Here is a 17,834-nt window from a genome sequence, read left to right as displayed (position 1 = left end):
TGAAGAGATAACAGTCAAATTGACCCGTTTTAATTTCAACCACCACACATTTTTTCTTCTCCTTTGCCATATTTAGGATATTGAATCATTATGGATTAAATAACTTAAAATGAAATAAATAAATAAAATTTAAAAATCTCAGGAATAAATATGTCAATTCTTACAAATTACCATGTTTCTTTTTCTTTATTTTTATTGAAAGCACACATATAACTATACATTTTTCTTTCTATTTTCACTCTATTTCACTTCAACCAAATAAGATTTTCACTTTCTGTTTGATTGGGATTCCTTTTTTTCCCATCCATTATTTTCTTTCAATAAAAAGGCAAAGAAATTTTCAATGATCCAAATGTATTAACATGTTTTATTCAATTTATTATATTTTGACTAAATATTTATTGAATTAATCATTTTTATTTTATCTAGATGCAATCTAGTGGACAAATAGGACTTGAATTTCACATGACAAATTGAATTGGATAATGATACTTTGACAACATTTTTTTAAAACATTTTAATACCATCTATATGTCATTCTGTGATTGGTCCATGTTGGTGTTTATGATTATTATTATTGATTGTAGAATAATTTTGAACTAATCACATAATGACACGTAGATAATGTTAAAATGTTATCAAAATATCATTATCCGATTGAATTAGAACTGGTGCGATACTTGTTTTACATGTTTGGTACTAAATTACCATCAATATATATATTTTTTGAGCTGTGTGAGGGTATAAGTGAAAAATATACCTATATATTGTGAATGACTAATATATTCTAAAAATCTTGATTGGTGTTCACCGTGAAGTCCTTAACTTAAATGTTTTAATTTTGAAGGTAAATTGTAAACTAGGAAGGTGTGAAATGTAGCGTAACTTAATTGTTTAGAAAATGAAAGTTGTATTTTAAGTATGATACTTAAACCATGACATCATTGAGGTAAGTTGTATTTTAAAAGTTAATTTAACTCTAAATTAGTTACCAAGATATATTAGGATAATTTTTTAAATCAATTAACAAGATTGGCTAGTATACTTTTGAGACTGATTTTTTAAATTGAATTATAAATTATGAGATTCATCCTTAAATTAATTGACGAAATCGTCAATCCACATTTAGACTAATCTCTCGAATTAACTAACAATACTAAATAGTTGTGGAATAAATGTCAGATTAACACTTAATAATAATAAATATAAATTAATCAATTAATAATAATTAATAATAATTAAAGTATAATTGAATCACAACTAAAAAAAGTAAAAGTTAATAATAATTATTATTATTATAAAACACATTTATGACCTGACTTAATACATTATCTGTAAGGGCCTAAAAAAATATGGCAGTTGAGCCTTATGTTGAAGTAGCCAGGCCCATAACACTAAGGGCACTATAACCTTAGGAGGGACTTTTCAGATCTGAGTTCATGATCTCAGCTTCCCATTCTCTCTCTAAAAAGCTTGTTCCTCCATTTCTCTCTCTAAAAAGTTATGACCTTAAGTTTTAAATTATGCCTCGTTCTGAGATGACTGTAAGCTTAACTACTTTGTTTACTGTCTATTCTAACTGTTCTCTTTTATTTAAATGTAGACTTACTATGTTATATGCTTTTATATAATTTGGGATGTTATCAAATTCTTATTGATTTAAATATTGAAATACCTTATTAAAAAAAGTCTCAAACAATTGAAACAGTGAAATTGGAAAAACATGAGTACTATTCTTATACTTTTTCATAACAATAGTATAAGAGCTTTACAACAAATCTAATGTCTCGAGTTTAAACCTCGTGGAGAACCTATTCCTATAAATAGGGAATTTTGAATTCACATATGGTCAGTCTATAAAAAAGAGATTTTTGTTAAGGAATTTTATGTCTTTGTTAATTTTTCATTTTATTTTTCTCTTTGTTTTGTTTACCCTCATTCAATACTTTTTTGTTTTCACTTCATTCTCAATCTCATTTAACACTTAGTTCAATTTTATACTTATTTCATAATTTATCAATTATCACATAATATATTAAAAATATTAAATTATAAAAATTCAATTAAAACTATAAATTTTTTTAGTACTAAATAAGTATTATTTTTTAATAAAAAATCAATTTAAAATATCTAAATATATTCAAATTTAAAATTTAATTAAACCAAACATAATATTACCAAATTACATGGAAGTCTTGGCGTAGGACTCAAGTCCAATCCACGAACCATGTAGAATATCTATTTTTTAAAACGACGTCGTCTGCACGGTCTAAAAAACCAAACAAACACCTGCTTCCTCACTCTGTTATTATTACAGGCACAGCCGGTACCGTACGGTAATGATGTTGCTGCAAACCAAAAAGCTGTTTCCATTCAGTCAGTGTTTTTTTTCGTATTTTTTTCTTTCACTTTTTAGAACAATCTCAGTAGTAATTATATCACATTAATCATAATTGCTCCGCTGCATTCTTCTGTCGATTTTGAAGGTGAGGGAGTGGAAATCTGAGAGGGTTTCGCGGCAGCGGCAATGGCGGAGCAGAGTAACCGCTGGAGCTGGAACATCACCGGCTTCGAGCCGTGGAAGTCGACGTCGACGTCTCCTTCGCCGGAGCAAAACGATCAGAAACCATCTACACCGTTTGCGAGAAGAAACTCTACCTCCTCGGTTCCTTCGCACTCCGTGGCTTCCAAAGTTGAGGAATTAAGAGACAAGGTTAAGGTAATGCGTTTTCATTTCCACGTGTATCGCATTCTTCTTCTTTCGAACTATTTCGGCGAGAGTTCCAGTGGTTTCTGCTTCCGCATCGGTTATCTATGCACTTTGAATTTCATGATTTTTTTGGAGAATTTTAGTGACTGTTAGTGGAGAGGATTTGACTGTGAAGTAGGTACGGAATCGGAAGAATATTTAACTTGCTGTCTAGGAAATTGTTTGCCTTACACGACCTTGAGTTCTGGCAAAGGTGACACGTTGAACACTTTTTTGATCATTCCATATTTCAAAAAGGAAAAACAAAACAAAAGAAACGGCGTGTTGACGAAAGAATAAGACTTACCTGCTTACTAAGGTTTCATTTCTAAAACTTGTCTCATTGTGTGTAATGCATTTGGAAGAAGATAGCCAAATGTACGCGTTTGATTGTTGCCTTGAATGTTTCTTCTTCCAGTCGAAAGCTGTTTGTGTTGTGTTAGGCAACAAGATAGAATTTACAAAGGGAATGTGAGCTAAGAAGGGATTCACTGTCCCCATCGAAACTGGCAAGTCAGAGTGTCTAGAACATACTCCTAGGTGGTAATTTATCACAGCCGTTGCTTGAAAACTACGTCAAGCAGTTTCAGTCTGCATTAATTAAGATTCCAGGATCAATCAACATGAATTAAATTAGAGTATTCAGATTACAAAGGAAAATGTGTGGAGAGAAGGGATTCACTGTCCTTACTGAAACAGGTGTATCAGAGTGTTTAGAGCATAGTCGTTGGTGGTAATTTCTTCCAGTCGAAAGCTGTTTGTGTTGTGTTAGGCAACAAGATAGAATTTACAAAGGGAATGTGAGCTAAGAAGGGATTCACTGTCCCCATCGAAACTGGCAAGTCAGAGTGTCTAGAACATACTCCTAGGTGGTAATTTATCACAGCCGTTGCTTGAAAACTACGTCAAGCAGTTTCAGTCTGCATTAATTAAGATTCCAGGATCAATCAACATGAATTAAATTAGAGTATTCAGATTACAAAGGAAAATGTGTGGAGAGAAGGGATTCACTGTCCTTACTGAAACAGGTGTATCAGAGTGTTTAGAGCATAGTCGTTGGTGGTAATTTCTTCCAGTCGAAAGCTGTTTGTGTTGTGTTAGGCAACAAGATAGAATTTACAAAGGGAATGTGAGCTAAGAAGGGATTCACTGTCCCCATCGAAACTGGCAAGTCAGAGTGTCTAGAACATACTCCTAGGTGGTAATTTATCACAGCCGTTGCTTGAAAACTACGTCAAGCAGTTTCAGTCTGCATTAATTAAGATTCCAGGATCAATCAACATGAATTAAATTAGAGTATTCAGATTACAAAGGAAAATGTGTGGAGAGAAGGGATTCACTGTCCTTACTGAAACAGGTGTATCAGAGTGTTTAGAGCATAGTCGTTGGTGGTAATTTCTTCCAGTCGAAAGCTGTTTGTGTTGTGTTAGGCAACAAGATAGAATTTACAAAGGGAATGTGAGCTAAGAAGGGATTCACTGTCCCCATCGAAACTGGCAAGTCAGAGTGTCTAGAACATACTCCTAGGTGGTAATTTATCACAGCCGTTGCTTGAAAACTACGTCAAGCAGTTTCAGTCTGCATTAATTAAGATTCCAGGATCAATCAACATGAATTAAATTAGAGTATTCAGATTACAAAGGAAAATGTGTGGAGAGAAGGGATTCACTGTCCTTACTGAAACAGGTGTATCAGAGTGTTTAGAGCATAGTCGTTGGTGGTAATTTCTTCCAGTCGAAAGCTGTTTGTGTTGTGTTAGGCAACAAGATAGAATTTACAAAGGGAATGTGAGCTAAGAAGGGATTCACTGTCCCCATCGAAACTGGCAAGTCAGAGTGTCTAGAACATACTCCTAGGTGGTAATTTATCACAGCCGTTGCTTGAAAACTACGTCAAGCAGTTTCAGTCTGCATTAATTAAGATTCCAGGATCAATCAACATGAATTAAATTAGAGTATTCAGATTACAAAGGAAAATGTGTGGAGAGAAGGGATTCACTGTCCTTACTGAAACAGGTGTATCAGAGTGTTTAGAGCATAGTCGTTGGTGGTAATTTCTTCCAGTCGAAAGCTGTTTGTGTTGTGTTAGGCAACAAGATAGAATTTACAAAGGGAATGTGAGCTAAGAAGGGATTCACTGTCCCCATCGAAACTGGCAAGTCAGAGTGTCTAGAACATACTCCTAGGTGGTAATTTATCACAGCCGTTGCTTGAAAACTACGTCAAGCAGTTTCAGTCTGCATTAATTAAGATTCCAGGATCAATCAACATGAATTAAATTAGAGTATTCAGATTACAAAGGAAAATGTGTGGAGAGAAGGGATTCACTGTCCTTACTGAAACAGGTGTATCAGAGTGTTTAGAGCATAGTCGTTGGTGGTAATTTCTTCCAGTCGAAAGCTGTTTGTGTTGTGTTAGGCAACAAGATAGAATTTACAAAGGGAATGTGAGCTAAGAAGGGATTCACTGTCCCCATCGAAACTGGCAAGTCAGAGTGTCTAGAACATACTCCTAGGTGGTAATTTATCACAGCCGTTGCTTGAAAACTACGTCAAGCAGTTTCAGTCTGCATTAATTAAGATTCCAGGATCAATCAACATGAATTAAATTAGAGTATTCAGATTACAAAGGAAAATGTGTGGAGAGAAGGGATTCACTGTCCTTACTGAAACAGGTGTATCAGAGTGTTTAGAGCATAGTCGTTGGTGGTAATTTCTTCCAGTCGAAAGCTGTTTGTGTTGTGTTAGGCAACAAGATAGAATTTACAAAGGGAATGTGAGCTAAGAAGGGATTCACTGTCCCCATCGAAACTGGCAAGTCAGAGTGTCTAGAACATACTCCTAGGTGGTAATTTATCACAGCCGTTGCTTGAAAACTACGTCAAGCAGTTTCAGTCTGCATTAATTAAGATTCCAGGATCAATCAACATGAATTAAATTAGAGTATTCAGATTACAAAGGAAAATGTGTGGAGAGAAGGGATTCACTGTCCTTACTGAAACAGGTGTATCAGAGTGTTTAGAGCATAGTCGTTGGTGGTAATTTCTTCCAGTCGAAAGCTGTTTGTGTTGTGTTAGGCAACAAGATAGAATTTACAAAGGGAATGTGAGCTAAGAAGGGATTCACTGTCCCCATCGAAACTGGCAAGTCAGAGTGTCTAGAACATACTCCTAGGTGGTAATTTATCACAGCCGTTGCTTGAAAACTACGTCAAGCAGTTTCAGTCTGCATTAATTAAGATTCCAGGATCAATCAACATGAATTAAATTAGAGTATTCAGATTACAAAGGAAAATGTGTGGAGAGAAGGGATTCACTGTCCTTACTGAAACAGGTGTATCAGAGTGTTTAGAGCATAGTCGTTGGTGGTAATTTCTTCCAGTCGAAAGCTGTTTGTGTTGTGTTAGGCAACAAGATAGAATTTACAAAGGGAATGTGAGCTAAGAAGGGATTCACTGTCCCCATCGAAACTGGCAAGTCAGAGTGTCTAGAACATACTCCTAGGTGGTAATTTATCACAGCCGTTGCTTGAAAACTACGTCAAGCAGTTTCAGTCTGCATTAATTAAGATTCCAGGATCAATCAACATGAATTAAATTAGAGTATTCAGATTACAAAGGAAAATGTGTGGAGAGAAGGGATTCACTGTCCTTACTGAAACAGGTGTATCAGAGTGTTTAGAGCATAGTCGTTGGTGGTAATTTCTTCCAGTCGAAAGCTGTTTGTGTTGTGTTAGGCAACAAGATAGAATTTACAAAGGGAATGTGAGCTAAGAAGGGATTCACTGTCCCCATCGAAACTGGCAAGTCAGAGTGTCTAGAACATACTCCTAGGTGGTAATTTATCACAGCCGTTGCTTGAAAACTACGTCAAGCAGTTTCAGTCTGCATTAATTAAGATTCCAGGATCAATCAACATGAATTAAATTAGAGTATTCAGATTACAAAGGAAAATGTGTGGAGAGAAGGGATTCACTGTCCTTACTGAAACAGGTGTATCAGAGTGTTTAGAGCATAGTCGTTGGTGGTAATTTCTTCCAGTCGAAAGCTGTTTGTGTTGTGTTAGGCAACAAGATAGAATTTACAAAGGGAATGTGAGCTAAGAAGGGATTCACTGTCCCCATCGAAACTGGCAAGTCAGAGTGTCTAGAACATACTCCTAGGTGGTAATTTATCACAGCCGTTGCTTGAAAACTACGTCAAGCAGTTTCAGTCTGCATTAATTAAGATTCCAGGATCAATCAACATGAATTAAATTAGAGTATTCAGATTACAAAGGAAAATGTGTGGAGAGAAGGGATTCACTGTCCTTACTGAAACAGGTGTATCAGAGTGTTTAGAGCATAGTCGTTGGTGGTAATTTCTTCCAGTCGAAAGCTGTTTGTGTTGTGTTAGGCAACAAGATAGAATTTACAAAGGGAATGTGAGCTAAGAAGGGATTCACTGTCCCCATCGAAACTGGCAAGTCAGAGTGTCTAGAACATACTCCTAGGTGGTAATTTATCACAGCCGTTGCTTGAAAACTACGTCAAGCAGTTTCAGTCTGCATTAATTAAGATTCCAGGATCAATCAACATGAATTAAATTAGAGTATTCAGATTACAAAGGAAAATGTGTGGAGAGAAGGGATTCACTGTCCTTACTGAAACAGGTGTATCAGAGTGTTTAGAGCATAGTCGTTGGTGGTAATTTCTTCCAGTCGAAAGCTGTTTGTGTTGTGTTAGGCAACAAGATAGAATTTACAAAGGGAATGTGAGCTAAGAAGGGATTCACTGTCCCCATCGAAACTGGCAAGTCAGAGTGTCTAGAACATACTCCTAGGTGGTAATTTATCACAGCCGTTGCTTGAAAACTACGTCAAGCAGTTTCAGTCTGCATTAATTAAGATTCCAGGATCAATCAACATGAATTAAATTAGAGTATTCAGATTACAAAGGAAAATGTGTGGAGAGAAGGGATTCACTGTCCTTACTGAAACAGGTGTATCAGAGTGTTTAGAGCATAGTCGTTGGTGGTAATTTCTTCCAGTCGAAAGCTGTTTGTGTTGTGTTAGGCAACAAGATAGAATTTACAAAGGGAATGTGAGCTAAGAAGGGATTCACTGTCCCCATCGAAACTGGCAAGTCAGAGTGTCTAGAACATACTCCTAGGTGGTAATTTATCACAGCCGTTGCTTGAAAACTACGTCAAGCAGTTTCAGTCTGCATTAATTAAGATTCCAGGATCAATCAACATGAATTAAATTAGAGTATTCAGATTACAAAGGAAAATGTGTGGAGAGAAGGGATTCACTGTCCTTACTGAAACAGGTGTATCAGAGTGTTTAGAGCATAGTCGTTGGTGGTAATTTCTTCCAGTCGAAAGCTGTTTGTGTTGTGTTAGGCAACAAGATAGAATTTACAAAGGGAATGTGAGCTAAGAAGGGATTCACTGTCCCCATCGAAACTGGCAAGTCAGAGTGTCTAGAACATACTCCTAGGTGGTAATTTATCACAGCCGTTGCTTGAAAACTACGTCAAGCAGTTTCAGTCTGCATTAATTAAGATTCCAGGATCAATCAACATGAATTAAATTAGAGTATTCAGATTACAAAGGAAAATGTGTGGAGAGAAGGGATTCACTGTCCTTACTGAAACAGGTGTATCAGAGTGTTTAGAGCATAGTCGTTGGTGGTAATTTCTTCCAGTCGAAAGCTGTTTGTGTTGTGTTAGGCAACAAGATAGAATTTACAAAGGGAATGTGAGCTAAGAAGGGATTCACTGTCCCCATCGAAACTGGCAAGTCAGAGTGTCTAGAACATACTCCTAGGTGGTAATTTATCACAGCCGTTGCTTGAAAACTACGTCAAGCAGTTTCAGTCTGCATTAATTAAGATTCCAGGATCAATCAACATGAATTAAATTAGAGTATTCAGATTACAAAGGAAAATGTGTGGAGAGAAGGGATTCACTGTCCTTACTGAAACAGGTGTATCAGAGTGTTTAGAGCATAGTCGTTGGTGGTAATTTCTTCCAGTCGAAAGCTGTTTGTGTTGTGTTAGGCAACAAGATAGAATTTACAAAGGGAATGTGAGCTAAGAAGGGATTCACTGTCCCCATCGAAACTGGCAAGTCAGAGTGTCTAGAACATACTCCTAGGTGGTAATTTATCACAGCCGTTGCTTGAAAACTACGTCAAGCAGTTTCAGTCTGCATTAATTAAGATTCCAGGATCAATCAACATGAATTAAATTAGAGTATTCAGATTACAAAGGAAAATGTGTGGAGAGAAGGGATTCACTGTCCTTACTGAAACAGGTGTATCAGAGTGTTTAGAGCATAGTCGTTGGTGGTAATTTCTTTCAGCTGTTGCTTGACTCTATCAATCAGGTTCAGTCAGATTAAATTACGATTCCGGATGAAAATGCAAATTTTTTTTCTTTTCCTGACAGTTTTATTGCATGGTTTGAATGAAGGTGGACGTCTTGCTTCTATACGTTTTTATGTCTTCAAAATCTGCATTGAATCTGTTAGAGTGAGGAGATTAAAATATCATCTCAATAAGTGCCAGAATTGGACATTATAAAATACCTAGCATTTATTTTATCGAAACTATCACTTGTCTAATATTAAAGTGACAATGTAAAAATATTCTGCCAATACAAATAGTTTCAAGCTAGTTTGTGGATTTTTTTAGCGAAGATGTAAAATCAAACCTTTTTCTCTTTAAAATTTGTGCTAAATCAACAGCAATTCAATACATAAAAGCAAATTAGATTATTTTCTGTGAAGAAAAGATGTTATCTATCCACAAATATATGTGTATAATTTTTCTACTTGTAGTAGTGCTCAAATTTTCCTGCATTTATGGAAAACCTTTTCTACGTTCGAGTTTAAATTATTTTTGAGTGGTTCATACCATTCCATGTTTGGTTGGCATTATTTTGGAAATTAATTGCTGTCTTTTTGACAAGCATTCTTAGGAAATTGTTTGAAAGTATTTATTTTCTAATCGTGCCAAATATATAGTAGTATGATAACATTTTCCCTAAGAACAGTGATTCCAGATTCAATAATATGCGAAAATGATTATTTTCTAAAACACTTTATTTGAATTGTGCATAATTTGCTTATTTGTTACTATGCACATAAGACAAAACTAAACGGTTAGATAGCTGTTTTTTTCCTTAGTAATTGTAGAAAATTGAGTAATTGTCTCTTTGGCTAGCAATGCCATGTCATCAGAGTCTATGAATTACTTTTTTAACTTTTATTCATACACTTTGCAAACTAATAAGTGTTAATTGGAGCGGTTCAGATTACGTAGTGGGTGAAGTTCTCAATACACAATAGAGAATGCAAATGAAGCAAACTGTTGATAAAACAAAATATAAACTTAATGGGGCATAAAGTCTCTTAGATTCTTGAGTGAACTTTACTTAAGTGGAATATTGCAACTTGCATGATCTTACTGCTTGGTAGTTCTGTAATGAAGAAGGAAAAAATGTGGTCTTTCAATTTCAATATTATGAATTTATATGGTAGGCATGTTGGGAGAGTCTGTTAGACCATAATAAGAACTTTGGAAGATAAATAGTTTAAGATTGTTTTCACTGCTAATTCTGAAGGTTTGACTATTTGACGTGCAAACAGTGAACACAGATCTTTATGTAAAACAGTATAAGTTATCCTCTTCTGGGTTACATAACGTCATGCATAAAATTTAAGGGAAAACATACTGTGTCGAACAAATTAATGTGAAGATGACTTTTAAACAATCCATACTTGTAATAAAACTTGGTAGGAGAAGGGTACATTACTTAATGTTTTGCAAATACTTGGGTATGATTGGGTTGATGCAGAGTTTGAGCCAGATGTGGTAGCCTGGTAAGCATTTGGCCCAGAACTCCATGCTGTCATGTACCGAAGAAAAGGATGATTAAAACATGTTTTTTTTCTTTTCTTGAGTATCTTTTATACGCTTTTCTTAAGATTGAAACTATAAAATAATTCTAGAGGGCTTAATTGATCCCTCTCACAATCTTCTATTTATAAGAATAAATTGATATACAAATACATGATAAATAGGGTAACCCTAGACACACTATAATCATGATAAATAGGGTAATCCTAGACATAATATAATCATGATAAATAGGGTAACCCTTGACACACTATAATGATGATAAAATAGGATAAATATCCTAACACTCCCCCTCAAGCTGGAGCATACAAATTGTATGTACCAAGCTTGGAACAAATAAACTCAATCCGAGGACCCCTTAATGACTTGGTCAATACATCTGCGAGTTGATCGTTTGACCCAATAAACTCAGTACATATTTCTTTGGTCAACAACTTTTCACGAACAAAATGACAATCAATTTCTATATGTTTAGTCCTCTCGTGAAACACTGGATTTGATGCAATGTGGAGAGCAGCTTGATTGTCGCAATACATCTTCATAGTATGGATGTCACAAAATTTAACCTCTTGAAGGAATTGTTTCACCCATATAAGTTCACATGTTAGTGATGCCATTGCCCTATACTCGGCTTCCGCGGTTGATCGAGCTACTACATTCTGTTTCTTACTTTTCCATGAAATAATGTTTCCTCCCAGAAAAACACAATATCCTGTTGTAGACCGTCTATCAATAGGTGAACCTGCCCAATCTGCATCACAATACCCAGAGACATGAATGCTTCCTTTATCTTCATATAACAATCCTTGCCCGGGAGCCTTCTTTACATACCTTAGAATGCGAATGAGAGCATTCCAATGGTCAATACATGGAGCCTGCATGAACTGACTAACCACTCCAACTGCAAAGGATAGATCTGGCCTTGTAATAGTGAGATAAATCAGTTTGCCAACTAGCCTCCTATACCTCTCTGGATCGGAGAATAATTCACCTTCTTCTGTCCTTAATTTCTGGTTTGGGTCCATGGGACTGTCTACCGGTCTACAATCAATCATGCCTGTTTCTTGTAATATATCAAGAGCATACTTCCTTTGGGAGATTACAACTCCATCTTTTGATTGCGCTACTTCAATGCCTAAGAAATATTTGAGACTTCCAAGATCCTTGGTTTGAAAATGTCTACACAAGTACTCTTTTAGTTGAGATATTCCAACAGCATCATTTCCTGTAATGACAATATCATCAACATATACTATTAAGTAAACACATTTCCCGAGAGAAGAATGACAATAAAAAACTGAATGGTCTGCTTCACTGCGTTTTAGCCCAAATTTTTGAACAATGGAGCTAAACTTTCCAAACCAAGCACGTGGGGATTGCTTGAGGCCATATAGAGATCGATGCAATTTGCATACCATACCAGACTCCCCCTGAGCAACAAACCCTGGAGGTTGCTCCATATAAACTTCTTCCTCAAGATCACCATGTCGGAAGGCATTCTTGATATCCAATTGATGAAGTGGCCAGTGACGAATGGCTGCCATGGCAAAGAAGAGACGAATAGTAGTCATCTTGGCTACAGGAGAGAAAGTGTCACAATAATCAAGACCATAAACCTGAGTGTAACCTTTTGCAACAAGCCGAGCTTTGAGCCGATCAATTTCACCATCAGGGCCAACTTTAACTGCATACACCCATCGACAACCAACCGCCTTTTTTCCTGGGGGAAGGGGCACCAGCTCCCAAGTATTACTGTGGTCAAGAGCCTGCATTTCTGCAATCATAGCTTGTCGCCATCCAGGATGATCAAGTGCTTCTTTCACATTCTTGGGTATAACAACAGAGGACACTGAGGATAAAAGAGAAAAATAGGAGGGCGACAATCGATGATAGCTTAGAAAATTATAAATGGGATGAGGGTTCCGAGTGGAACGAGTACCTTTTCTGAGGGCAATAGGCCATGCTGAATCATTTGCACCAGGAGGCGTGGGAGGAGGTGACGAGGGAGAAGAATCTGAAGTAGGAGATTCACCATTGTCTTGGGGAGGTGGACTATCCATTGGGGCCCTGTGTGGGATGATCTCAGTATGTGGAGAAACAGGTGTAGAAGGATTGTGATCATGACTGGGAATGACAGAGACAGTGGAGCTATTTGACTCAGCCATTGGAATAGGAAGGACCTGCTGGAGGATAGAAACATCCTGAACAGATGGAGAGAAGTAAGGAGTTTGTTCAAAGAATGTGACATTGGCAGACATGTAATACTTCTTAGTTTCAGGAGAGTAACACCGATATCCTTTTTGAAGTCGAGAATAGCCTAAGAAGACACATTTGAGAGCGCGAGCGGAGAGTTTGTCTAGACCTGGAGACATGTCATGAACAAAACATACACAGCCAAACACTCGGGGAGATGTATGAAAGAGAGGATCATTAGGAAACAAAATGGAGAAAGGGACTTTATTATCAAGAGAGGAGGAGGGCATCCTATTAATAAGATAACATGCAGTTAAGATGGCATCCCCCAGTGATGGACAGGAATATGGGCACCAAGCAAAAGGGTACGAGCAGTTTCAACCAAGTGTCTATTTTTTCGTTCTGCTATACCATTTTGCTGTGGTGTATGAGGACAAGTAGACTGATGTAAGATACCATGGGAACTCAAGATGGCAGAAAAGGAGGATGAAAAATACTCTTTGGCATTATCACTTCTTAATATTTTGATTACTTAACCAAATTGATTCTTGATTTCATTCAAAAAGGATGTAAAGATAGCTAACAATTCAGAACGATTTTTCATAAGATAAACCCAAGTACATCTTGAATATTCATCAATAAAGGTAACAAAATATCTAAAACCAAAGGAGGAGATACGACTAGGTCCCCATATATCAGAATGGATGATGGAAAAACTAGAATTACATATTGATTGAGACCTTTTAGGAAAGGAAGATCTAACATGTTTTCCTAATTGACATGACTCACATTCTAAGGTTTGGAGACCACTAAGTTCAGGACACATCTTTTTTAATTTGGACAAATGAGGATGGCCAAGTCGATCATGTAGCACTTTAGGATTAAGAGCAGCAACACAAGACACCCTTGGACGAGATCCAAAATGGTATAATCCGCCAGCTTCATATCCTTCTCCAATCTGTCTCCCCGAACCACGCTCATGTATAACAAAAGATTTATGATCAAAGGTTATTGAACAATTTAACATTTTAGTCAACTGGCTTAAGGAAATTAAATTAAAAGGACAATTAGGGACAAAAAGGACTGAGTTGAGATTGAGGGAGGGAGACAAAGAAACATGACCGACTCCTTTGGAAGAAGTTTTAGATCCATTTGCAAGGGTTATGAAATGAGGTTTTTCTCGAAAGGAAATAGATGAGAACAAAGAGGTATTACCAGAAATGTGATCAGAAGCACCTGAGTCAATTACCCATGAATTTTGACATTCCATAGATTGAGAAACGCAGGCTGTTGATGTATTGGGAGATTGAGATGGTTGTGCCAAGCTGTTAGACTTTAACCTTAAATACTCTTGATATTCATCCTCAGAAAACATAGAAGTGGAGGTTTCAGTTTTCAAAGTGGAAGTTTCAGTCTTCGAAATATTGGCGGTTTTGGAAGGGAAACCATGTAAGGAGTAGCAATTCTCTTGAGTATGACCCATCCTTTTACAATATGTGCATTGAGTACGTCCCCGACCTCCTCGTCCTCCTCCTCTAGTGCCACGTCCTCCTCTTCCTCGTGTGGCAACCATGACAGATGGTTCCACTAGTTCATGCGCTTCTTGAGTTTGAGATACCGGGACACGCAGAAGGCGAGTGGTCAATGTTTCCATAGAGGGGACCTCATGACTAGTTAGAAGTTGATCTCTGAGATGATCAAAATCGGGATGTAGGGCACGAAGGATCAACACCATGTAGAATTTGTCTAGTTTCTTTTTTATATCCTCTAATGGATCTACTTCCAAAAACATCCTAAGTTCTTCGACAGCAGATTGGGCTTCAGCCATGAAGGACACCATATCATGGTCTGCCATTTTAAGAGATGCAAGTTTATTCGTAGTGTCATAGAGACGTTGAATATCGTTGGCATAAATGCTTTGGGCTTTCTTCCAAAAGGAGTGACAAGTTTTGAAAGCCCTCAAAGATACAAAAAGTTTGGGTTCCACTGATTGCCATAACAGGGCACACAACTGGAAATCTGCTTGTTTCCACTGATCAGCTTTTTCAGTAGGCACATGGCTTCCATCTCGCTCAAGGTGGTCATAATGCCCTTGGCCAAGGAACCACATTTCAACAGCAGCAGACCATGATAGATAATTTTTTCCATTTAGCTTCTCGGAGGTAATTGATGGACTTCCAGAGAAGGAAAGAGTACTGCCATACGCCATTTCTGGAGAAGACGAATAGTACTAACGAAGAACAAGAAAACCCTAAGGGTTTAGACGAAGGAAACTTTGACAGTGATGGACGACGGTGGCCGGCAACGGCGGGCGGTGGCCGGCGGTGACGGTGGCCGGACGGTGGCCGGCGACGGTGGCCGGCGACGGTGGCCGGAGACGGTGGCCGGACGGTGGCCGGCGACGGACGACGGTGGCCGACGGTTGACGGTGGCCGGCGACGGACGACGGTGGCCGACGGTTGACGGTGGCCGGCGGCGGGCAGCGGCGGGCAGCGGCGGGCGACAAAGAACTGTGACGCCGGACAGATATATATTACGAGACAGAAATCAGAGCGGGATCGACCCGCTCTGATACCATCTTAAGATTGAAACTATAAAATAATTCTAGAGGGCTTAATTGATCCCTCTCACAATCTTCTATTTATAAGAATAAATTGATATACAAATACATGATAAATAGGGTAACCCTAGACACACTATAATCATGATAAATAGGGTAATCCTAGACATAATATAATCATGATAAATAGGGTAACCCTTGACACACTATAATGATGATAAAATAGGATAAATATCCTAACAGCTTTAAATCAATTTTATGTTCTTATAATTGCTAGCTAGTTTTGTTGGTTGGATATATGTGTTGTAATTAGAGAAAATATCTTTAGAGTCTTCTTAATTAGAGGAAATAGATATATAATCTTTTATTTTATTTTGTTTTCCTAGTTTCCCTATTTCCCTTTTTAGGAGAATTAGATTACTATAAATAGAGGATATGAGAATGTATTTTTAATAAATTAGTCTTATTTTCAACTTGGTATCAGAGCTCCCGATCTTGGGGCTCCGTTCCGCTGCAACAGTCGCACCGGTTGGGGTCGTTGATAGGGTAGAAAGGTGCGCCCAACACCGGCGACCACAACGCCGGAAGTCGCTCCGTGACAGGAGCCGTCATGCGCCGCCACGCGCCTCCACCGACGCCGGCGCGTGTAGCCCACACACCCACCTCTAGCGAGACCCACTCGCCGCAGCCGCCACAGACAGGGTAGCCGGAGACTCCTGAGTCTATTCATGGGGTCGGTGACGACCCGTTTGGCCTATATTTGAGCAGATCTGAGTTTGAAGGTTTTGCTCCTCTTCTCGGTGTAACCCACACACCGTCATCGTCTCGGAAAAGGTCAACGAAGACTCCTAGTTTTGTTCTACAGGATGTCTGAAGTAAAAAGTATCCCTTTGGGGATACCTAATGACCTACTAAATATAGGAGGTACCTGTCGGTTTGATGGTCAGAATTACTTACAATGGAGCCAATTTATTCGAAGGGTTCTCAAGGGTAGTTCAAAACTTGATCACATAGATGGGGAGGACCAGGACTAGACGACACTCATTTTTCAATTTGGGACAATGAAGATTCATTAATTATGACTTGGATGTGGCAATCCATGATTCCTGAGATAAGGAGAAATTATATGTTTGATTCTTTTGCAAAAAAAACATAGGATGATTTACAGAGTGCTTTTTCTTTAAAAAAGGATCTTGCTGCATACTATGACATTGAGAACATGATATTTAATACAAAACAGGGCTCCCTTTCCGTATCAGAATATCACGGAATCCTGAATGGTCTTTGAATGGAATTCGATCAGAACCAAACAATAAAGATGTGTAAAACAGATGCTGCCGCTCTTGCTGAATTCATTGAAAGGGGACGAATCTTTAAATTTCTCTAGGGCCTGAATCATGAGTACGACCCAATCCGAGTTCAGATTTTTGGAAGAGAAAAATTACCATCCCTGTCAGAAGTTTTTTTTATGATAAGAGGAGAAGAAACTCGGAGAACCGTCATGCTTAATGGAGGGATCTCCAACGCAGGCTCTGCCATGACAACTGGAAACGGAGTCCACAAGGGAACAAATGCTGGGGGAAAGACGTTTGAAAAAGGTACTCATGGGGACTATTGTTCATACTGTAAAAAATCTGGACATACCAAGGAAACATGCTTCAAACTCCATGGAAGAAAGAATGTTCTTGAGCGCCTAGGAAACAACAAAGGGTCTACTAAAAAATGGGTAAATCCTCAGTAATACTTACCTCCTCCTCATTGATATCTTCAGGAATCCTCACCTCCGGATTAGACAATCTAGTTCCATTGTAACACCTCAGAACAGGAAGCCACCAATCAATCTAGTTCTTCACAGTCTAATCCACCACCACCACTAGATCTTGATATGAAAGCTTATAAGGAGAAACTCGAGCGCTTGGAAGCAATGGTGGAATCAATGAGTAAGCCCTCTAGATCATGTACTTTGTCCATAAAAGGTAAGATTTGTCTCAATATTGTTGGTCATGTGTCTCAAGGTATTTGGCTCCTTAATTCGGGTGCAACTGATCATATGACACCTTTTAGTGGGTCTTTCGACTCATATGGTAAAAGCAATAAAGCACAACTTATTATAGTTGTGATTGGTCAAGGTATACCTATATGCGGCTCTAGGAATATAATTTTGGACTCATCTATTATATTGAAGGATGTTTTACATGTTCCTCAATTAGCTAATAGTCTTATCTCTGTGCAAAAACTCAAAGGATTTAAATTGTTCAGTAACATTTTTTCCAACTTATTGTGTTTTTGAGGACCTTGCCATGGGGAAGACGATTTTAACTGCTAAGGAGCAAAGTGGGTTGTATTTTTTAGAGTTTGATGACCAAAGCAATACACAAATTATGAGTCAACAAGCTACATCTGAGATGTGGGGAAATTCCCAAATATGGCTACA

General features: G+C 37.8%; 1 protein-coding gene across 3 annotated transcripts in view; it reads left to right on the top strand.

Moving 5' to 3' along the window:
* Positions 1-2,288: 2,288 nt before the first annotated feature.
* Positions 2,289-17,834, top strand: part of LOC108319842 (kinesin-like protein KIN-14B) — a 47,897-nt gene continuing 32,351 nt past the window's right edge. For 2 of the 3 annotated variants that reach the window (XM_017551132.2, XM_017551129.2), the window contains exons 1-2: positions 2,289-2,376; positions 2,487-2,719. In XM_017551132.2, coding sequence (XP_017406621.2) covers positions 2,528-2,719 — 192 coding nt within the window. In that variant the 5' untranslated portion in view covers positions 2,289-2,376; positions 2,487-2,527. The remainder of the gene's footprint in view (positions 2,377-2,486; positions 2,720-17,834) is intronic. The other variant, XM_017551131.2, reaches the window with a different exon arrangement.

The sequence above is a fragment of the Vigna angularis genome, chromosome 10 (genome assembly GCF_016808095.1).
Source record: "Vigna angularis cultivar LongXiaoDou No.4 chromosome 10, ASM1680809v1, whole genome shotgun sequence".
NCBI classification, from domain to species: Eukaryota; Viridiplantae; Streptophyta; class Magnoliopsida; order Fabales; family Fabaceae; genus Vigna; species Vigna angularis.
Note: the sequence above shows the minus strand (reverse complement) of the source record. Positions and strands in the feature narration are given on the sequence as shown.